Source organism: Chrysemys picta, chromosome 21 (genome assembly GCF_011386835.1).
Source record: "Chrysemys picta bellii isolate R12L10 chromosome 21, ASM1138683v2, whole genome shotgun sequence".
Classification (NCBI taxonomy): Eukaryota; Metazoa; Chordata; order Testudines; family Emydidae; genus Chrysemys; species Chrysemys picta.
The window spans coordinates 23,478,049-23,498,790 of record NC_088811.1 but is presented as its reverse complement, the minus strand read 5'-3'; the positions used below and the strand labels follow the sequence as shown (position 1 = coordinate 23,498,790).

At 54.1% G+C, this 20,742-nt stretch overlaps 1 protein-coding gene across 2 annotated transcripts; it reads left to right on the top strand.

The window, feature by feature from the left end:
• Positions 1 to 2,420: 2,420 nt before the first annotated feature.
• LOC135976951 (fibrinogen-like protein 1-like protein) lies at positions 2,421 to 20,214 on the top strand. 2 transcript variants are annotated; one of them, XM_065575014.1, is made up of 3 exons: positions 2,421 to 2,552; positions 4,960 to 5,070; positions 6,420 to 20,214. In XM_065575014.1, the coding sequence occupies exons 1-3, from the start codon at positions 2,549 to 2,551 to the stop codon at positions 7,097 to 7,099; spliced, it is 795 nt and encodes a 264-aa protein (XP_065431086.1). In that variant the 5' UTR covers positions 2,421 to 2,548; the 3' UTR covers positions 7,100 to 20,214. The 2 variants fall into 2 exon arrangements, with proteins under 2 accessions (XP_065431086.1, XP_065431085.1); XM_065575013.1 differs by lacking the exon at positions 2,421 to 2,552 and adding an exon at positions 3,537 to 3,630.
• Positions 20,215 to 20,742: the final 528 nt, after the last annotated feature.

Below are 20,742 nucleotides of genomic sequence, written 5' to 3'. Positions count from 1 at the left end.
ATGAAGGGACAATTGGCGCCTTTGGCCACGTTTCCATGGGACAGGTGAGAAGCCCCCACAATCCCGAGTCACAATCAGAGCGCGAGGGTGGCCGCGCTGCTGCCCCTGTTGTGCATGGGGTCAGGCCAGCACGCCCAGCTGATGGGGGTGATCCTGTCACGGAGTGTGGGGGGACTCAGGGCCCTGCACCCCCGGCTTCCTGTGATTCACCATGACTCTCAGCCAGCCAGTAAAGCAGAAGGTTTATTTAGACGACAGGGACACAGTTCAAGACAGGTCCCGCACAGAAAACAGGACCCCCTCAGTTAGGTCCATCTTGGGGTCCTTGGGCACCCCAGCCCCTTGGGAGGTCAGAGCCCTGTCTGCCTCCCAGCCATTCCACCAGCCAGCTCCTGAAACTCTCCCTTCAGCGACCCCTCCCACAGCCTTTGTTCAGTTTCCTGGGCAAAGGTGTCACCTGGCCTCTAACCCCTTCCTGGGTTCTCATGTTACATGCTCAGGTATTCTCCGGTCAGTCTCCCATCCCCCAATGCAGACTATCCCAGCCACACTCTCCTGTCAGCATTCAAAGACCACAGTAAGAACAGTCCCAGTTCATCACAGATGCGTAGCCAGAATCAGCCAGAATCCACTGGAAGCTGCTTTACCAGTTTGTTGGGGCAGCCAGACTTATGGGGCCGGCTGCAGCTGGCATTCGGGGTGTGCGGGCGGGGGGGAGGAGGCAGCATGAATTGCATGTGGGAGATTCATTCGTTGTTTGTGTGACAGCACAAACTCCCCCTCATCCCAAAACCTGGTCCCCAAATGAGCAGACTGGAGCACATCACACTAAGCAAACTGGTGCCACGTTCAACAAAATAAACAGGTCCCATCTCGTGTCCTTTGTTGCACATTTCGATGGCGTGTGCCAGGTGCTGGCAGGTTGCAGGGTCGAGAAGCGTGCATGCGGGTGAACCGCCTGGGTGCTCTTTTCCAGAACTATACGGACGTGGAGCTGTTCCCTCTAATGCACCAGTTCCTGCCCCCTGTATCCCAGCCAGAGAGCTGGGACACAGAGAGCAGCTGCCTTGACAGTCGCTGAATGAATCCAGTTTGATCCTCTTCCCTGTGGGACAGATGCAGCAGCAGCGCAGTCTCGCTCCAGCCCATCCCACTCAGGTATCTCCTCACCCGGCCATGACCTGTCGGGACAATGGCGGGAGCGGGGGTTCAGTCTCTGTAACCCCACGTGCTAAGCAGGGGTTAGTGATACCAAATGGAACTGAAAGTCTGAGGGGGGTGGGGAGAGGGGTTCCCACCGGGTGTGTGGGTTTGGTGAAAGGCGCCTTCAAAACGTTGGGTCTGCCCAGTGCTTAAAGACAGAGCTGACTGGACTCAGCTGGAAGTCCTGGTTTCTTCTCAGTGATCCCTAGAGCTGAAAACACTGTGAAGCCGGTTTGCCTGGGCACCATAGAGCCGGTGCTGTGGTGAAAGACAGTACAGGGGGGAGCAGCAGCGAGGTTCCCCCTAGCCAGGGAAGTCACTAAGAGCTGGACTCACTCCGGACTGGAGGCCCCTCAGAGCATGGCATCGCAGCTCCAGGCAGAGACGGCAGCATGGAGCAGCAGCGGTGCAGAGCAGAGGCAGAGGCATCCTTGGCCCACCCCTTCTCTCCCTGGGGCAGGAGGCGAACCCCCCCCCCTGAACCCTCCCTGAACTCTCAAACTCTGCTGAGCTGGGCCCGTAAACCGGGTAAGGGGACAGCAGAGGGAAAATGGGAGGGGTGTGCCAAAGGGACATTCGTCCATTGGACTCTCTCATCCCAAGCTGGGAAACTGAGGCAAGGGGCTGCTGCCCAATGGACTGTAGAGCGGGCGTTTCACTCACAGTTCACATACTGCTGAGTCACTCTTGTGGTGGTTTCCCCAGTTCATGCTGCGTTTCTTTCTCCTCTAAATAAAAGTTCTCGTGTGTTAGACACAGACTCAGCGCTCGCGACGGGGGAACAGCTGCCTGTTAGGGGCGTGCTGGTCAGTTTCCCAGATTTCTGGGAGGGGCGCTCCAGCTGGTTCTGCTTTGCAATGCTAAGAGGAACCCCGAGATCCTGATTCTCGTCCTTGTCACTGCCAATACCACCTGGCACAAGCATTACACCCCCATCGCGTTCTGCACAACCCCCGTTCCTGCCATCTCCTCTGGCTTGATCCTCTCCATTTAGTGCGTCCTTCGTCTGGAAGGCCGATGATACGGTAATGCCGCAGAGTGCCACTGAGAAATTAAATCCCTGGCTCACACCTGCCCGGCTTCAGAAACGTTGGCATTCTCGGGGAGGAGGGAGGGAGCCCAAGAAATCTGGTATCTGCGGTAAATAAAGGCTGGGCAGACGTTCCGGAGGGGGCTCCCTCCCTGCCCACAGGCCAGGCTTGAGGCCAACGGTTGAAAAAGCAAGATAAGCTGGGTGTGGAGTGGCGCTTTCCCCATAAAGGCATGGAGCCCCGGCTCTGGTTTCTGATGTGGAAGTGGGGGACGCTTCAGGTTGCTAACTCGCCCGCTCAGCTGCAGCCTCGGGATGGGTGAGTTTTATTGAAATGCCCAGTATTTCACACAGCCTGGAGATGGAGGGCCAGAGCCTGGTGGTGGGCACCAGAGCCCCAGGCGGTGTGGGCACGTGGGGGAGGTGCAGTGGCAGGGCATGCTATGTGGCCCCTGTGGGATACCATGTGCCCTGAGTGCCCGGGCACAGGAAGGAACGTGCCCAGACAGACGCAGTAACTACTGCATAGAGAGGGGCAGCCTGCACTCCTCTCAGTGCCGTCCCTCAGCCCGGGCAGGTGCACAAGGGGGAGGGGAGCCCTGGTGCATCCTCTGCTTTCCCGACCCTGCCTGGCCGAGGCACAAGGGATGGGGGCGCAGTGAGGTACATGCTGCTTTTCCTTTGAAACGGAGCAGCATTTCCCCCAGCAAGTGCATGCTGCAGCATGAGCCTGGCTAGCTAGGAGTGTGGCAGTGCCTCCTGGTGGGTAAAGAGTGCCCCCGGGGCCATGGGGTACCAGGAGCCTGGCGTGGATCCCCTGCCCAGCGCTCTGCTGGACCCTAGGCAGGAATCCTCCCGCCCTGCCCCAGGTACCTTTGGGCATTGGGGCCAAAGTACTTTAGAACACAAAGGAACTAGCATAAGCCATGTTTTAAAAATGGGGAAACTGAGGCATGGTGCAGTGTAATGAGTTTTCCAAGGTCACAGGTTGAACTCAGGCCCTCTGTGTCTTAGACTATTACAGTGTGTGAACGGCTGCTAGCTGGCAGCGTCCCCTCTCCTCTGGGGCGTCAGGAGAAGGGGAGGCGTGTTTTCAAGGATGAGTGACTCCAGATTGGTATTTCACTTCAGTTCCAAACATTGTAGTTCTGGCTTGTCAGACTCACTGAAATCCTTCTCCTTTAAAGCTTTAACCCTTTGCCTGCCATGGGGTTATGCCTCTCTCCTCTCTCTCACAAGGATACCTGAGATTGCTGACAGCGTGTAATAGTTACTTGAGCTGTGACTTTGTCTGAAGAATTTGGGGTCCAGGCAGCTCCAAAAAGAAGGTGTTTCCAATGAAATCTGTCTGGGGATCATGTCTGGGCAAAGTGTTTCCATTGCAACAGTGTGTTTCGGTGTGTCGTTTACACGGTGTTCTCTCTCTCTCTCTCTAATTCATTTGCACGTTTTGGGGTTAGCTGTGGACTTTCTAACTTTGCAACACCACATGAATACAATGATGGCTGACAGAAAGCATGGTGCCGGACTCCAGTGCGGCTTTAGCCGGTTCTGGTTTGACACACACACACAACCTATTTACCATTGGGGGCTGCATATGCCGTGCTCTGCGTTATGTGGGCTGTAGCTACACAAGATGTAATACCAGGGCCGTGATAGATATACCTGGGGGGCGGGGGGGTGAATGAGCTGGTTTCTGTCCAAGAGTCTGGATTGCTCTGGGCTGCTGATCCCGGCAAGGTCATTGTGAATCCCTGCGCTGAGTGCTGAAGGTGGCCTGGGAAAAGCATGTGTGGGGAGGGGGAGGGGTGTCTATGTTAATCCCGGCTGAAATAAATGGCCATGCCCTTGCTAGGGCAGCGCTTACAGTGCACCCCTCAGGGACCCGGCTCCATTTTGAACTCTTTTTGGCCAGGACTGTGGCCCCTGGCGACTCTGCCCACTTTAAGCCTGGCCTGAGCTGGGCCCACAGAACAGCTGCAGTGTCAGCAGCGTGTCCCCCTCTGGGCTGCTGGGCTGCAGTGCAGGGGGCAGCATGCCTGACGTGGGGCACACAGCAACTCTGTGCCCTGGGCCCCTCTCACCTGGCGCTCATCTGAGGGGGGCAGAGCCCTGCCGGAGGCTGCCCAGCTGCTGTCTCTGTGTGGGTGAGCGGGCACTGCCCTCCGGCTGGTGGCAGTGACTGTGGACGGCGGGAGCTGGGACAGAGGGGGTTGCTCCGAGCAGCACTCCCCTTGCAGCGGTGCAGCGCGGGGAGAGAGGAGGCAGCTCCTTCCCCACCACAGGGAGCGCTCCAGCCGGCCCTGACCCGCCCAGGTCCCGGGAGCCAGGCCATCGGAGCCGCAATCTTTGAATGGTTTTTACCATGCAGCTGGGTCCCAGCTGTGTGCTAATCGGGCCGGCTGCAGAGACGGAGACAGTGGCCGGGCCGGGGGAGAGGTGAATGGTGGGCTTCACCCTGTCTCCAGAGACTTGGGCCCACCCCCATGCTGAGCCCCTTTGAACATCCAGCCATGTCCTGCGGTGCCTACCTGGGAGCTGAGCTCTTCTGAAAATCTGGCCCAGTAGTTGAGCCCTCTGAAAACTCTGGCCTTAGCGTCTAAGGGTAACATTTTCAAGAGTGGCTAAGTCACTTAAGTGCCTAAATCCCAGTGACTTCTAGTGGGATTTAGGCACTTGTGAAACTCTCTCCTGGTCTCATGTCCAGCGGTTTCTGTCCCCTGCAGGGTTCCAGTCCAGCTCTCTCCTGCTTCTGTCTGCGCTGTCCATGATGGCGTTCCTTTGCGTAGCCCCCGTGCAGGGCAACGGGGCCCTGGCCCACAAGAAGGTCGAGAGGGGTGAGTAGAGAACCCGTCGGAGAGCTTCTATCATCTACCATATCCGAGATCAGGGCATCGTGGGCCTGATTCTGCTCCTCTCCCCCATGCCGGGGTCACCCCTAGATCCACTTATCCACTGAATGCACCTTCCAGCCCCCCCGCCAGCGCTGGGCCCAAAGAAACGCTGAGTTCTCCGAAGGGGATCGCAAGGCCGGCCTGCGCTAGTGAGCCCACTACTCCCATTCGGAGGCCTCCTGCGCCTGGGAATGGGCCAGCTGGGGTGGGGGAGGTGCTGCTCGACTGGCTGTTTGCTTTCCACAGCTTCGTTATCCCTTTCTCCGGTAACGGCTGCCAAGCCCCCGGCAGTGACTGAAGAGCGCTGGTGCCAACCGCAGGGCAGCGTGTGGGAACCAGGCACCCCCCCCAAATTGGCTGGGAGTTCTACCCTTCAATCTCACCAACTCCTATACTAGGGCTAGCCCCGGCTAACAGCTGGGGATCTCTCGCTCATGCCTAGAAGCCTTGCCCCCAGAGTCCAGGCAGCAGGGAGAGCCAGTTCCTCCTTGTCAGGGGTTTTCATTCCCTTCTCCCCACACCTCCAGCGGCTCTGGGAGCTGCTCAGGGGCTTGCCCAGGCAGGCCAGGGGCCGAGCCAGCTCCAGAGGTGGCCCTGAGCCCCTGCCCCCTGCAGTACTCAGCAGCTCCTCCCCCTCGGCTCAGCTATGGGGGAGGGGCACACAGGGGGATTGTCTGGGGGGTAGGGGAGCTGGGGAGCTCAGGCTCGAGGGATGACCCTGGGGAGGGGAGGGGCAGTATAACCACAGTGCTTTCATTCTACCAGGATAGTTCGGGACAATTTCTGCCCCAAAGACAAGCCCCTCGATAGGATGTCTGGAATTTTCAAAGGCGCCACAGGGAGTTGGGTGCCCAAATCCCACTGAATTCCAATCACAGTCGGGTGTCAAACTCCCTTAGGCTCTTTGAAAACTCCCATTTAAGTTGTCACTGATGGGTTTCATAATTAACATTCGCTGAGATGGATCTGGCAGCGTCTCCCCCACCCTCCCCAAACGATTTCTTCAGCAGTACGGACTCAGGAAGGATACAGAGCCTTGGTTTACACTTGATTCATCTCTTCAAGGTTTCTTCAAAACCAGCAGAGCAAGAAACTATTCTTATTTTATTTTATTGGTAAAATGAAAGTGTAAGATCTGGAGCCGGATTCTGTGGCTGTAGTATTGTGAAATACACAGGACCTGCCTCTAAAAACCCAGCCTCCAGTTACCCCAGGCTGATTTGATCGAGCTAGCTAGCGCTCTTTCCCCCCCTCCCCCCCGCCCCCTTAACCTGGTGTTCGTGGCATTTCAGGGTTCCTCAAAGACTGCAGCAACATTCCCAGGGACAGCCCCAGCGGGGTCCATGTCATCCAGCCAGCAGGCTCTCCCCCTCGAGTGGTGTGGTGTGACATGGACACCGAAGGCAAAGGCTGGACCGTTGTCCAGAGAAATTCTTACAACACAGAGATCACCTGGAAGGAGTCCTGGAGCACCTACAAGTATGGCTTTGGGAACGTGCAGCAGGATTACTGGCTGGGCAACGAGTACCTGTCCCTGCTCACGCGGCAGAACATCTACAAGGTCCGCTTTGTGGTGGAGGACAAATCCAACAACACCCGCTACGCAGAGTACGACATCTTCAGTGTCGAGGGTGAGCCCAGCGGGTACCCGCTCAGGCTGGGAAGGTACTCTGGGGACGGCGAGGACTATCTCACCACCTACCACTCCGGCCTGGGGGGCATACACGACAACATGAAGTTCAGCACGACTGACAAGGATCAGGACCAGACCAGTGGGAATTGCGCAAGTAGCTATGGAGGCTGGTGGTACGACAAGTGTCAGAACGTCCTGCTCAATGGGAAAGGCTACATCTACTGGGCAGGGTTCTGTAAGAGTGGGGAGTGCAAGTCTTCCCTCATCCTGGTTAAGCCAACAGACGTGTGCTGGGTCCGGCAGGAGGAGCCCATCCTCCTTGGGAGCTGGCGCCGCTGAGAAGGGGAGACAATATTAGATCAGACAACGCGCCATCCCCCACCTAATCAGTGCAGTCCCTGCAATGCCTCCACTCTGCTCACCCGCTTCCCTGTTGGCTTCTGCACGGTAAATCCCCTGGAATAAATGCTGAGAGCCGACCCCGCCGGTGCGTTCGAATGACATGAAGAGTGTGATTGGTGTGTATAACTGGACTCCCACTTCCACTCTGCCTCGCTGGAAGCCATGTCACTCACTACGACTTTAGACCCACATTAACCTCTGCTTCTCCCAGCCCTGCCACTGCCCCTTGGCATTAGTGATCAATGAATCATGACACTGGATTTCTAGCAACTGTCATTGAGCATTTAAATGGGGGATGACTCAAAGCCAGGACTTTACATCTGAATCCTGCATGTATTAGCAGTGGTGAGTTTGGGTTCAAAAACCTGCCCTCTGTGTTTTTAATAAATATGGTTATCACATGAGAAAACATTGCAACAGTAATTAGTTGCTGATAAACCACTGAGATTAGATAGACGTGCAACGAAACCGCACAATAAAGATATTGGTGTCCCTCTTCAACCCAAGGGGCTAGTCAAAGTTTGGGGCCCTGGGGATGTTCCAGTGGGGAGCAGAAATTGGCAGTGGAGTCTGGTAATTTTTTGATGTCTTGTTTATTGACAAGGAACATACAGAGTCCTGCTTCTCCAAACACAGCAGGAACCAACAGCAGGGATTAGCCTCCCTGCTCTCAGCTCCAAGACTCTTTAGCCAGCACCTGGCCCAAAAGCTCTCTATGCTCCTCCCAAGATCACACCATGCTCACAGGCTCTGCTCGGCTTTCCTGCTCTGCCTCCGTGTCCTGGCTGCACTGCCCGGCTTGTCTCTGTCACACACGCACCAGCTCAGAACGATACTCGGTGGCATCCTCTGCCCACCTGGGGCTAGTTTCTGGGCACACGCTGTTGTACTTAAAGTACTGCACAGGATCTTTTCAGGGGGAATAAGACAAAACGCCACATTTATTAGTAATACATGCATTCATTAACACTGTATTATATGCATATAATATATTACACTCACACACACACACAAACACACTCCGTCTTGTTGTTACCAATTAGTTGCTCCCCTTAACTTCACTGGCCAGGTGAGTTAGATGGGGGGAGGGGGTAGAGCCGGGCTTCTGCCGATCCGGATCGATGCTCCCATGTTGACAAGACGAGACCCGGGGTCCTCTGCAAGACACCTCACTTTTATAGCAGCTTTCCTCTTATGCAAATCTATACCAGATTCAAACTCTGTGTCTGTGTCCATTGGTCCTTTGTGCTGCTTTCTTTTGAGTGTTGTCCCAATGCTGCAAAGAGGGTGTTTCCAAAAGAAGGTGCTTGCTTCTAACCCCCGAGGCCATGGGTATGTCTGCTTGTCTTTAATGAGCCCACTTGACACGTTTTATTGTTCTTGGGTCTGGCTCCCAGCCCCTCTCCAACAGTTGAGGCTGTCTGGAGGTGCTGCCTTCCATGCCTTGCTCATCCACACCTCATTCATTCAATAGGGCAATTGATTAAGAGTGTGTGGGGGGGGAGAGCTCTTGTTCTACTGCTAGCAAAAAGAAATTTTTCTTCTATCTTATTCTATCCTTAGGGGCTATAATATTATACCAAGGGCAATGCAAAGTTTCTATATGAGGCTTTGATACAAAGTTCCATGAAAACAGAGATCACAAGTGGGTAGACCCACCACAAGGTTATATGAAGAGGCACAATGTAAAGTCATATGAAAATTATCAGAGATTGATCTACATTGTCCCCCTTTTACAGTGTTAATGAATACATGTATTACTAATAAATGTGGCGTTTTGTCTTATTCCCCCTGAAAAGATCCTGGGCAGTACTTTAAGTACAACAACGCCATCATGGCTTTTTCTACACGAGGCCCCCTTACCTGTTGCTTCCAGCTGTCTTAAATGAAGAGTGCATCCTCACAGCTGTGTCAATGAGATTTTAACTCCACCCATCACATGGTATAATCCAGCTCCTAGCAGTGTATTTATCTGTCAGGCTGACGTCCTCTGAGCATCTCTGAGCATTTCCTGCCTGTTTGGCTTCAGTCACTTCAATCAAAGTTCATTGTGACCAGATGCTGAACACCATTAATGCTAACAGCCAGGGGCAGGAGCACCCCGAACAGGGAAAGAACAGGCTAAAGAACAAGTCAGCTGGGCCTGATGAAGTTCACCCTCAGGCAGGGCTTCCAAATCGTGGGCTGTAGCCCAAAGATGGGCCATGACGTAGTCCTGGCTGGTCCACTGGCAGGGGTGAAGATGGGGGGGAATGTGAAGGGGCATTGCCCCCCCCCCCCAACTGCATCTTTCCAGTCCCCTCCTGACCATGGCCCTTCAGTGCATCCCCAGGACACAAGTCCCTGTCTAATTGGCCTTCCTGACAGAGCCTGCATGGAGAGCGTGCCTAGGGGGGAGTTTGGGGGGCAGGTTTGGAAAGAGGGATGTTTTTAGCGGGAGGGAAGCTGGGAGCCGCTGAGGTGCAGCTGGAAGGTTTCCTCCTCCCTCCTCAGCATCTGGGGTGCAGACGGGGGGGGAGGGGGTTGCTATTTTGCAGTTGGGAGTATCAGGGACCCCGCCCCCCCGTGCACTAAGCTGTCCCCTCCATCTCGGTTGCTGGTGGTGAGGTGGGGGTGTGCTGTTTTGCAGTGGGGGAGCGGGGGATCCCCCTGCCCAGGGCACTGACCTCTCCCCTTCCCGCCTCCCATCTCCACTGTCCGTGCTGGGAGCCCCACCCCCACTCTGCCCATTGCAGGCTGCGCTTGGTGCCCTCCCCAGCCAGCCATCCCTCGCCAGGCTGGAGCATGACGCTGCAAGCGGGGACATCCTCAGCCTGTCCCGGGCAGCCAGCTTGCTCAGCCGTTTTGCTGACTGGGGGCTCCCTGCCAAACCCAGGGTTCCCCTGCACCATTCCCCCCAACTTGGGGTCCCACCCACACCCCAACTCCCCCATGAACATGGCTACCCCTTCCCTTCCAAAACAACCTGAACTCTTCATACGCCACAGCCCACCCCCCGCCCCTCCCCATGAGCCACCTGGCAGCAGTGCCCTCCATCGGACCAAACTGCTCTCCGTGTCGCCCTCCCACCCCCACCCCCCAGGGCCAGGCTGGCGCTCTCTGGGGCTGGACCCCGGCTGTGACTGGGGTTTCAGCACTCCTGCTTCACAGATGTATACAGAGCACTGTATAACCAGAGTTGTCATAACTATAAAGGGAAGGGGTAACAGCTCTCCTGTGTACAGTACTATAAAAATCCCTCCTGGCCAGAGACTCCAAAATCCTTTTACCTGTAAAGGGTTAAGAAGCTCGGATAACCTGGCTGACACCTGACCCAAAGACCAATAAGGGGACAAGATACTTTCAAATCTTGGTGGGGGGAAGGCTTTTGTTTGTGCTCTTTGTTTGGGAAGTCATCCTCTCTTGAGACTGAGAGGGACCAGATATCAATCCAGGTTCTCCACATCTTTCTGAACAAGTCTCTCAGATTTCAGACTTGTAAGTAAACAGCCAGCAAGGCGTGTTAGTTTTTACTTTGTTTTCTCAACATGTAAATGTACCTTTTACTAGAGTGTTTACCTCTGTTTGCTGTACTTTGAATCCGACTTCTAACGCAGCGTTTTGCTCTGGCCTATTGCTCTTTAAGTTTGATTACCCTGTAAAGTTATTTTCCATCCTGATTTTACAGAGATGTTTTTTACCTTTTTTCTTTAATTAAAAGCCTTCTTTTTAAGAACCTGATTGATTTCTCCTTGTTTTAAGATCCAAGGGGTTTGGATCTTGATCCACCAGGAGTTGGTGGGAGGAAGGAGGGAATGGTTAATTTCTCCTTGTTTTTAGATCCAGGGGGTTGGATCTGTATTCACCAGGGAATTGGTGAAAGGTTTCTCAAGGCTTCCCAGGGAAGGGAATCCACTTGGAATGGTGGCAGTGGACCAGATCTAAGCTGGTAGTTAAGCTTAGCAGTTTTCATGCAGGCCCCCACATTTGTACCCTAAAGTTCAGAGTGGGGAAGCAGCCTTGACAAGAGTCTAGTGACTCTCTCACCCTGGGCTCTCCCCAGTATAGACTCTTGTTCACACTAGTCAAATGATGTTCAAATGCTGAGAAGGAGCAGGGAAGAGGCACAGAAATGACTTGTGGCCTGGCCAGCACACCTTCGAGCAGGCAACCCAAGGGGGCTGCAGCTAGTCAGCTTGACTAAGCAGTTCTGAGCTGTGTCATTAAGGTCTATAGTCACCCAGCAGGAGGAGGTAGCTGCATTTCAGGTTTTTGCTCTAGCAGACAAAGGTGTAAGGAGAGCTGGCAAAGCTGATGTTAGAAAGATTGACATTGGAAATCCATGTAAGTGTAGAAGAGTGACGGAACCAATCGTGCGGGGACGTGGGAATTCACTCTCACCTGGCCTCTGGGGCTGGAGGCAGCACGTGGCTGGCACTTCTCGCTCCTGCCGTATGAGGGGCAGGTGCTGCTACCGACTGCTCCCCCTAACCCCGCCCTGCTGTGCTCTGGGGATGCTGCCCTGCTGTGGAGCTCTCAGGTGGTCTTGAACTGGAATTTGTTTGGAGAGAAACTGCTAAGAGCCTTGTCAGCCCCGAGCAGAGAGTACCTGGGAGCCTGCCTGGGTCGGGCGGGTCTGGTACAGCCTCCCCCCCAGATAAGGCTCTTCCCTGGACATGCCACCCATTGGAATCTGGAACGATTCCCTCCGAGGTAACACCCGGGCAGCCAGGGCAGGGCACGGCCTGCTCCCCTGGAGCGTTAGGGCTTTCAGGAGTCAGAGGTGTCAGCGGAGCAGGTTGTACGTTAAAGCAGCGAAGGCAGTTGGGGGGCAGAGGAATTGGGTGCTTTGCCATTGCACTTGATCAGCTCAATTGGAAAATTCTTTCAAAGGAAATCCAGTGTATACATCTGACTGGGGTACATGTACACACATACACACGCATACTCACATGTGCACACACTCATGTGCACATACACGTACACACATACATACGCACATGTACACATACATATATATACAGACGTACACATACACGCACACACGCTGTCCCTGGAGCGCCCTAGGATGCCGACTGACAGGGTGGTTGGCTATTATGGAGGCAGAAGGGGTTTGGGAGAAATAATCAAGAAGAACTTTTGCTGAAATGCAAACCTAAGCTGGAAATCTGTGCAGGGCTGGGCTCAGCGAAAATGATCTTTAGAGCTGCTCTTATTAACCGTGGTCCTGTACTTCCTGGTTTGCGTCGGACCCAGGCAGGAGACTGGGCTGCTCTCAGCTGTAGAAGCCATTGGAATGAGCCAGGTCGGAATGAGCCAGGCCCTCAGAGCCTTCTGCCACCAATCGCCCCAGCAGTCACTGATCCACACCAAACCACGTCCTTCCAGTCAGGCAGTTTCATATGCACACGTCAAACCCTTGGTTTGCCACTCAGACACCACGGTGATGGGCACAGTAAGGACCGAGAGACGCTAAACAGCAGACAGACAAGGAAATAGTGGCCCTGCCTACAGTGTGTGTGTGGTGCAAACGGATGAACACCAGTTGCTGGCTGAAGGCACAACCTTAATTCCCGCATCTCCTGTCTGTCAGCTATCGTTCGCTTGGCAGCCTGAGCTCCGATTTCTAACGCAGCGTTTTGCTCTGCCTATTGTGGTTCTCATGTCTGGGGGCGCCTTGGCCCCTGGTATCAGGAGCGGTGCTAAGGAGGCTGCTTTTCAAAGGTCCTTAAGTAGAGTTGTCAACTTTCTACTTGCACAAAACGAAACGCCCTTGACCCAACCCCTTTCATGCCCTTCCCCAAGGCCCCACCCCCACTCACTCCAGCCCAGCCCACCTCCCTCAGTCGCTCGCTCTCACACTCTCACTCACTTTCACTGGGCTGGGGCTGGGGGTTGGAGTGCAGGGAGGGGTGAGGGCTCCGGTGGGGATGCGGGCTCTGGGATTGGTCTGGAGATTAAGGGTTTGGGGTGCCAGAGGGGGATCCGGGCTGGGGCAGAGGGTTGGAGTGCGGACTCTGGGAGGGAGTTTGGGTGCGGGAGGGGGCTCAGGGCTGGGGTAGGGGATTGGGGTGCGGGTGGGGGTGTGGGGTCTGGGAGGGATTAGGGTACAGGAGGGGGTTCCGACCTGGGGCAGGGGGTTGGGGTGCCGGGGTGTGAGGTCTGGGAGGGAATTTAGGTGTGGGAGGGGGTTCTGACCTGGGGCAGGGTTTCTGGGTGCGAGCTCCGGCCAGGCGGCGCTTACCTCAGCCGGCTCCTGGTCAATGGCACACCGGTGCTAATGCAGCCTCCTGACCCCTGGTCTCCCTCCGCTGGCAGGCTCTGAGCAAGGCCTGCCCAGAGAACATGGATGACGAGCTCTCCATCCTGCTGACAGCACCCCCCAGCACAGACAAACTCCAGCACATCTTGGAGGTGAGCAGAATGGGGAGGGGCAGCAGGGGTTTTACCGTAACCCTGGGGACTCCTAGAAAGAAGAGACTGGAAAATCCATGTTTCTATTGGATCCTTCCGAGTATGCATTTGTGATATAAACTCACTGGGTGACCTTGGGGTAACTCACTTCCCCCTTACGGCATCAGTCTTCTCCACTATCAAATCTACACTGGGGAAGAAGGACAGAAGCCCCGACAATCACCTTCACCTCTGGGTGTCTGGTCCTGGGAGCCGAAACCAACTGGACTATCTGCCCCATCTCCTATACTGCCCTGTCTTTCCCTCCTAGGGCCTGGTCCTTAGTGCTCAGCCTGGCCCCTTCCCAGCTTGTCCCTGACCTTTAAAGGACTCTCCAAGCCCCTCCCATGCCTGCTTCCTTTGGGGTCTCTCTCCTGGCTGAGCACAGGCTGCCCTTCTATCTCTCAGCAGGCCTGGGTCCTAGTCACAGGCTGCGTCTTGTCACGTGACCCCCACACTTATTCCCTTCGCCCTTGGGAGCTGCATCACCTGGGCCAGGTGCAGTTGAGCTCCAACCACTTTCCTGGCCATCTCACCCTGGGACAGGTTGAAACTGGAAACCTGTGGGTAACAGTAACTGGTTGCTCCCAAAGGTGCTGAAGACACAATGGAAGAGGAAATCCTTTGGCCTGGATCGAAATTATTCCGACTGAAAGTGAATGAGAGAAAATAGGTCCAGAGTTCTCTTCCTAGCAGCAGAAAAAGTAGCGATTGATAGAGGTTCAGGTCAGAAAGGACCATTATGTGCATCTAGTCGCCCCTCCTGTATAACTCAGGGCCTAGAATGTGACCAAGTGGTTCCTTCAGCCAACCATAGCATGGGACTGAGCCAGAGCACGTCTTTTGGAACGACATCCACATGCAGGAGAGCCAGCTGGCTACCAGAAAATCTCTCTTCTGCAGTGACGTGGGGTTAAGGGACACGGGGGAAAAGACATGGAGGCTGTGACTAAACTTAGAGCAGCAAGGCCAGGATAACTGGGGCTAGGTCCCAGGCCTGGCTATCAGATCTGCTGTTTTCTATTCCTGGCTTTGGGACCATGAGCGAGTCTCTGCACCGCTGGGTGCCTCGGTTTCCCCAGCTATCAAATGGAGCTAATCAAGGTTTTGTTTGTTCTCCCCATTTTACAGGGTGGGAAACGGAGACACAGTTGGGACCTGTCTACACTACAGGTCTGTCGTGCGTTTGTAATCTGCTGACCCCCACATGTTGTTCAGAGCCTATGGACAACACAGCTCCTAAAGGTACGTTTGTTCTGTGCTTATCCCCTATGTACAAGCAGGGCTGGACAGCATTTCTCACTGTGCTGTGGGGAGCAGGTCCTGGGTACTAAGGGTCTGAAGAAGCTCTCAAGGACTAATTTTTTAAAATAATTGTTATCAATGACTTGGGAGAAAACATACAATCACTGCGGATAAGATTGGGGGGTGACAAAATACAGGCAGAGTGGTAATTCCTGATGGGGAGAGGGCAGTGATACAGAGCGATCTGGCTCATTCGGCCAGCTGGACCCATTCAAAGAAAACAAGTTTGAGCAGAGCCCAATGCAAGGTCCTATGCGTAGCCACAAGGCACGCCGGCAACACCTCCAGAATGGGGACGTGTATCCAGGAAAGCAGTGACTCTGGAAAGGATTTAGGGGCCAGACTGGAGAAGCCACTCAACATGAGGTCCCAGTGTGATGCTGTGGTGAACAGGGCTAAAGCCAACATTAGACGGCATTAGCCATCATTAGAGCAGAGCCGTGAGTAGGATAGGGAGGTGACACAGCAGCAGTGAGACTGCTATTGGAATACTGCCTCCAGTCTTGATGTCCTCCTTTGAAAAAGATGGTCCTAGAAATTGGAGATGGGGCAGCAAAGAGCCACCAAATGTTCTGAGGGCTGGAGAAAAATGCCTTCTAGTGAGCTATTGAAAGAGCTCAACCTGTTTAGCTTATCAAAAGAAGATTGAAAGGTGACTTCACTGAAGTGTTGAAATGCCTTAATGGAGAGAAAATATTGGGTATTAAAGGGCTCTTTAATCGAGCAGAGAAAGGCAGAACAAGACCCAATGGCTGGAAGGTGAAAAGAGAGAAATTCCTATGACAAATAAGGCACAAATATTCAACAGCGAGGATGATTGACCACAGGAAGAAGCTACCAAGGAAAGTGGTGGATTCTCCATCTCTTGATGTCATTAATAAAGACTAGATGCCTTTCCGGAATGTGTTTGCCCCAAAAGTAGCTATTGTGGTAGACAGGAGGCCTGTGATATGCAGGGGGTCAGATTAGATGCTCTAACGGTCTCTGCTGCCCATAAAGTCTACTCATTTCTGAGAAACCGAGTGTAGCATTGGGAGCAACTCGTGATGTTTTACTGTCTAGCCGGCTTGCTTCCTAGAATGAACACTCATTGAGTGGGGTGATCCACAGGGAGTAGCTCAAACCTCCAAAGGGTCTGGCCTGCAGCAGGACATTAGCACTGCAGGGGAGGGGTGGGTGTGGCAGTGACATCACAGAGGTCTTTTACAGGACCTCAGCCTATTGGCCAAAGGTGCTGCGGAGGTGGTGACCTCACAGAGGGATGCTGACATCAGCCAGGCAGGACAGGGGCGCAGGGCCAGGGAAACCTCAGAGACCCCTGTGGCTTTGCTTCAGCAAGTCTCCTTCTCGAGGTCTCTCTTTGAGGTCTGAGAGAGTATTTGGGTTCATGTATGTGACCACCAGGAGGAACCTCTTTTGAGTTTTCTCCTTTCTTTTTCCTGATTTCACTAGAAAACTGATGTCCCTGTTTAGAAGGTAAGAGCCTCCGAGAGGTTTGGAACCTGTTCACTCTGATGCATCTGGCGCCAGCTGAATTTTAGGCATGGAAAACACTAGCTTAAGGTGGTCAAATTTTATTCCCCACCTGGGATTTTGTCCCTTAGAATCTCTGGGGACATTAAGGTTTGTCCTTTTTCTTTTACCTTTTCCTCCATCCCTCCCTCCTTTCTCTTCATCTCTTACTTCTTTTGTCCTTTCCCTGTTCCCCTCCCACCACCAGGAGGGGTGTGTGTGTGTCGTGTGGGGTGCTCTACAACTCCCATTGTGGGAGGTCCACCGAAAAATGTGGGGCTGAAATAGTGCTCAGACTGTGATCCCCAACGGTGACCTGGGCCATCCTTTGGGCTCTCTGGTGAGAACCCTCATCCTCCCGCCCCTCGGTCTCTACCCTGATTGGCTGAGCAGGGGGTTATTGACAGGGAGGAGACTCAGGTCCCTGTTGTTTTCTTTTAAGACCAAGTAAATAGTCATAACCAGTCATATGTTCGACAAATTTTGCTGCTTCTCTGCAGTTCATTATTTTCTCTACCATTCCAGTTCTCCTAAAATACTTGCTGAATAATTACTATGAACTCTTGCTGGTCTGGAACTCACTTGAGAGCACTTTATTCAGATCATTCAATATCTGAAATTCAAGATCCGATGGTTAGTTTGAAAATCAGGGCTCTTGGGTCCTATTCCCAACTCTGCCACGGACTGGCTGTGTGACCTAAGACAAGTCAATTCTCCTTTCTCAGCCTTAGCTTCTCCCTCTTTCAAGTAGGGATAACAATCCGCTCCTACCTACCTCCCGGCCGGTGGAGGATGGGGATCTATTGGAGAGTGTCACTAGGAGCAGTGCATAAGATGAGGTGTCCTATCGTGTTTACTCAGATCAGATTATGACATAATAGAATGGCTGAAATAGTCTATTTTATTTGTATTTTATTATGTTGCAATTGTTAAGAGCAGCAACTACTTAGCTCAGACTGAAACATCTCATCTAATTTTTGAGATCTAAGTGTCTCCTCTTTGTGTAGCTCAAACCTCCAAAGTGTCTGCCCTGTGGCAGGACATTAACACTGCAGGGGAGGAGTGGGTGTGGCAGTGACATCACAAAGGCCATTTGCAGGACCTCAGCCTATTGGTTGAAGGTGCTGGGGAGGTGGTGACCTCACAGAGAGATGCTGACATCAGCCAGGCAGGACAGGGGCGCAGGGCCAGGGAAACCTCAGAGTTCCCTGTAGCTTTGCTTCAGCAAGTCTCCTTCTCGAGGTCTCTCTTTGAGGTCTGAGAGAGTATTTAGGTTCACGTACATGAGCGCCAGGAGGAACCTCTTTTGAGTTTTCTCTTTTCTTTTTCCTGATTTTACTAGAAAACTGAGGTCCCTGTTTAGAAGGTAAGAGCCTCCGAGAGGTTTGGAACCTGTTCAGTCTGATGCATCTGGCGCCAGCTGAATTCTAGGCATGGAAAACACTAGCTTAAGGTGGTCGAATTTTATTCCCCACCTGGGATTTTGTCCCTTAGAATCACTGGGGACATTAGGGTTTGTCCTTTTTGTTTTACCTTTTCCTCCATCCCTCCCTCCTTTCTCTTCATCTCTTACGTCTTCTGTCCTTTCCTCTGTTCCCCTCCCACCACCAGGAGGACTCTGTGTGTGTGTCGTGGGGGGTGCTCTGCAGTGGGAACAGGGACAATTCTCCAACTTTGGGCAGTCGAGAGCCTGGGTGAGATAAGGGGTGTTAAAGCCCTTTGTGAAGGAGAAAGGGGAGTTTCACGGTGTTGAGCACCAAGGAATTCTAAACTTTGCTAAAACATCTAGTCTGCAGAAACCAAAAATGGTTGGGGCCACATTGTAACCATTGTCTTTTTTAAAGCCCATTGAGGGATGTGAGTCCCACCCTTTTAGGTATCTGGGGTGCTGGGAGAAGAAAAGAGGTGCCTGTCTCCATTTTATGGCCTCAACAAACTAAGTGCTGTGCCCCAGTTCTCGTCAGAGATCCCTGAAAAAGAACTTCTTCCCATCCATTAACATACCTGGAAAGATACTGGAACTCCTTATTAAACAATCAGTTTGTCAGCACCTACAGGACAATTTGGTTCTTAGGACTAGTGAGCATGGACTTGTCAAGAACAAATCATTCCAAACCAATCCTAGCTCCTTCTTTGGCAGGGTTACGGGACTAGTGGAAGTGGGTAAACAGTAGATGTGATCCATCTTGGTGTTAATAAGGACATTCTCACAAACAAACTAGGGAGATGTGGTCTAGATGCAATTAGTATAATATGTGTGCACAGATGGTTGCAAGCCCGTACTCCAACAGCCCAGAACCAAACAGCAGGAAGCAGATCATGCAATGAACTCCTGCCAGTGCGTGTAGATTGCATTACATGCACCCCTGTGCGGGGAGGAGGAGCTGCTCTGGCTGGGGCAGGGATGGGGAGGGACCAAACAGGCTGATTAGTGAGAGGCTGCCTTGACCCCAGACTCACGCCCGCTCCCCGCTCGGTTCCAGGATGGCCAGGCTCCTGAGGATGTTCAGGAAGAAGGCTCTGCAGGTGGCCCCAGAGCCTGAGGGAAGCAGCTGCCATCTTCCCCGGGAGCAGAGCGGCTCCTCCGTCCCCACTGGCGGGGAAGGAGCTCCCGGCCAGGCCAGGAGGTGGAAGTGCCCAGCCTTCTGGCGGAGAAAACCCGCTCCCAGCGCAGGCGCCGAGGTGGGAGAGGCCAGGTCGAAATGGAGCTGGGCCAGGCTGCGGCTGGGCAGGCAGGACCCAGCGCAGGAGGGGAGCCGGGCAGGGTGACTCTGGGGCATGTTGTGTGGGCAGCAGCAGCCCCAGGAGCCCAGCCCTGATTCCCAGCAGGAGGCATCGCCCTGCCCGGTCACTGAGGACCTTCCAGCCTCCCCAGGGCAGGAGGTGGAGGATCCCTGTCCCACCACCAGCAGCTCGGCCCGCTCCCCATGGGACAGCAGCAGTGACTGGGACTCAGGCAGCAGCGAGGCCGATGGGCGCTGCAGCTTTGTTCCAGGTGAGAAGTCATGCTGGGCTCCGGGAGCGGTGAGGGCGGGGCTGTGAACACCCTGGGCCCAGGCCCTCGATCAGTGCTATGGGGGCGGGTCCCCAGCCCAGGGGTTTGGCCTGAGCCACATGAACCCCACTGACACTAGATGCTGCCACTTTGGTCCTTGGTGCTCCAGTTGGGGGGAGGCACCTCTCAGGGAGTCCAGGACAGTCTGGGGGGGTCTCTTTGCTATGGGCTCCTGAAGGAGTTGGCTTTGGGGAGAGGCTCACTCCCAGGATCAGATACAGGAGGGGCAGCAGGGTCCAGGGAACAGGTGCTATTCCTGCCCTCCCACTGTCTGTCTGAGAAACCTTGGCCTTGTCATTCCCTGGCTCGGTGCCTCAGTTTCCCTTCTTGCCAGCCTGTGCCTATTTCCCTGCAGTTTCACCTGCATGTTGGTGCCAGTCCCATCCCCGCACTGCACAGTCTAATACCGGCTCCTCTCTCTTGCCAGCACCATGACGCCTGCCCTGGAGCCAGAGCTGGAGACCCACCTCCTCCGAGCTGCCCTGCACGCCGTCTTCACCCTGGGCATGGAGAAGGACACCACCCAAGTGCAGGTAGATCATGCTAAAGTCATGGATAGAAGAGCCAGCTGTCATCCTGCCATGAATCCTTGCTAATTGCCTGCAGTGGGATGTGAATGAGAGAGGCCAGGATATGTGTTTGGGGGTCTCACCAGTGCTTCCCAGAGACCCCACTTCCCATCCTGTGGTAGATGTAGCCCCAGTTTCCCTAACTCTGACCCATGGCTCTCCCTTGCTTTCAGGATCTGCCTAGGGTCTTGCCAGACCTCCTGGACGCCATGCTGGGGAACCTGCTGGCAGAGTCCCCAGACACCGACAGGTTCCAGTACATCTTGGAGGTGAGCCCGATGAGAGGGATGGGGGCAATTTTACCTTCACTCTTAGATCCATTTTCCAGTCAGTCCTCCTAGCCGGGCCCCCAGTGGGCATCCTTGGTCAGGGCAGTCAGTGCAATGCCTCCTTTCCCCACAGCACATTAACTACTGGATCGTGTCCAGGGTGCCGCGAGAGATAGCCAGGGCTGTTAAGATCAGCACGGCCCTGCTCAGATCCACCATCACCCTCCCTGAGTTTGACATAAGTGACCTCTGACCCCAGCTTCCTGACTCCAGGGGTAGGTGGGCTGGCTCCGACGGGCTGTAGGATCTGCTGCTGCAGGGGCTGTGGGTTAGGAGTGTTCCTCTTGGGGAGGCAGAGTCAGAGCAGAGAGTGAGCCTGGCTTGAGTCAAGTTCTTCTTGTCTAAGTTACGTGGTGACTCTGGGCTTTTAAGGGGACT

Coding starts and splice junctions, on each gene's coding strand:
- LOC135976951 (XM_065575013.1), top strand. CDS start 3,591: ATGTCTGGGCAAAGTGTTTCCATTGCAACAGTGTGTTTCG. Junction 3,631..4,959: donor CATTGCAACAGTGTGTTTCG/GTGTGTCGTTTA, acceptor TGTCCCCTGCAG/GGTTCCAGTCCAGCTCTCTC. Junction 5,071..6,419: donor CCACAAGAAGGTCGAGAGGG/GTGAGTAGAGAA, acceptor GTGGCATTTCAG/GGTTCCTCAAAGACTGCAGC.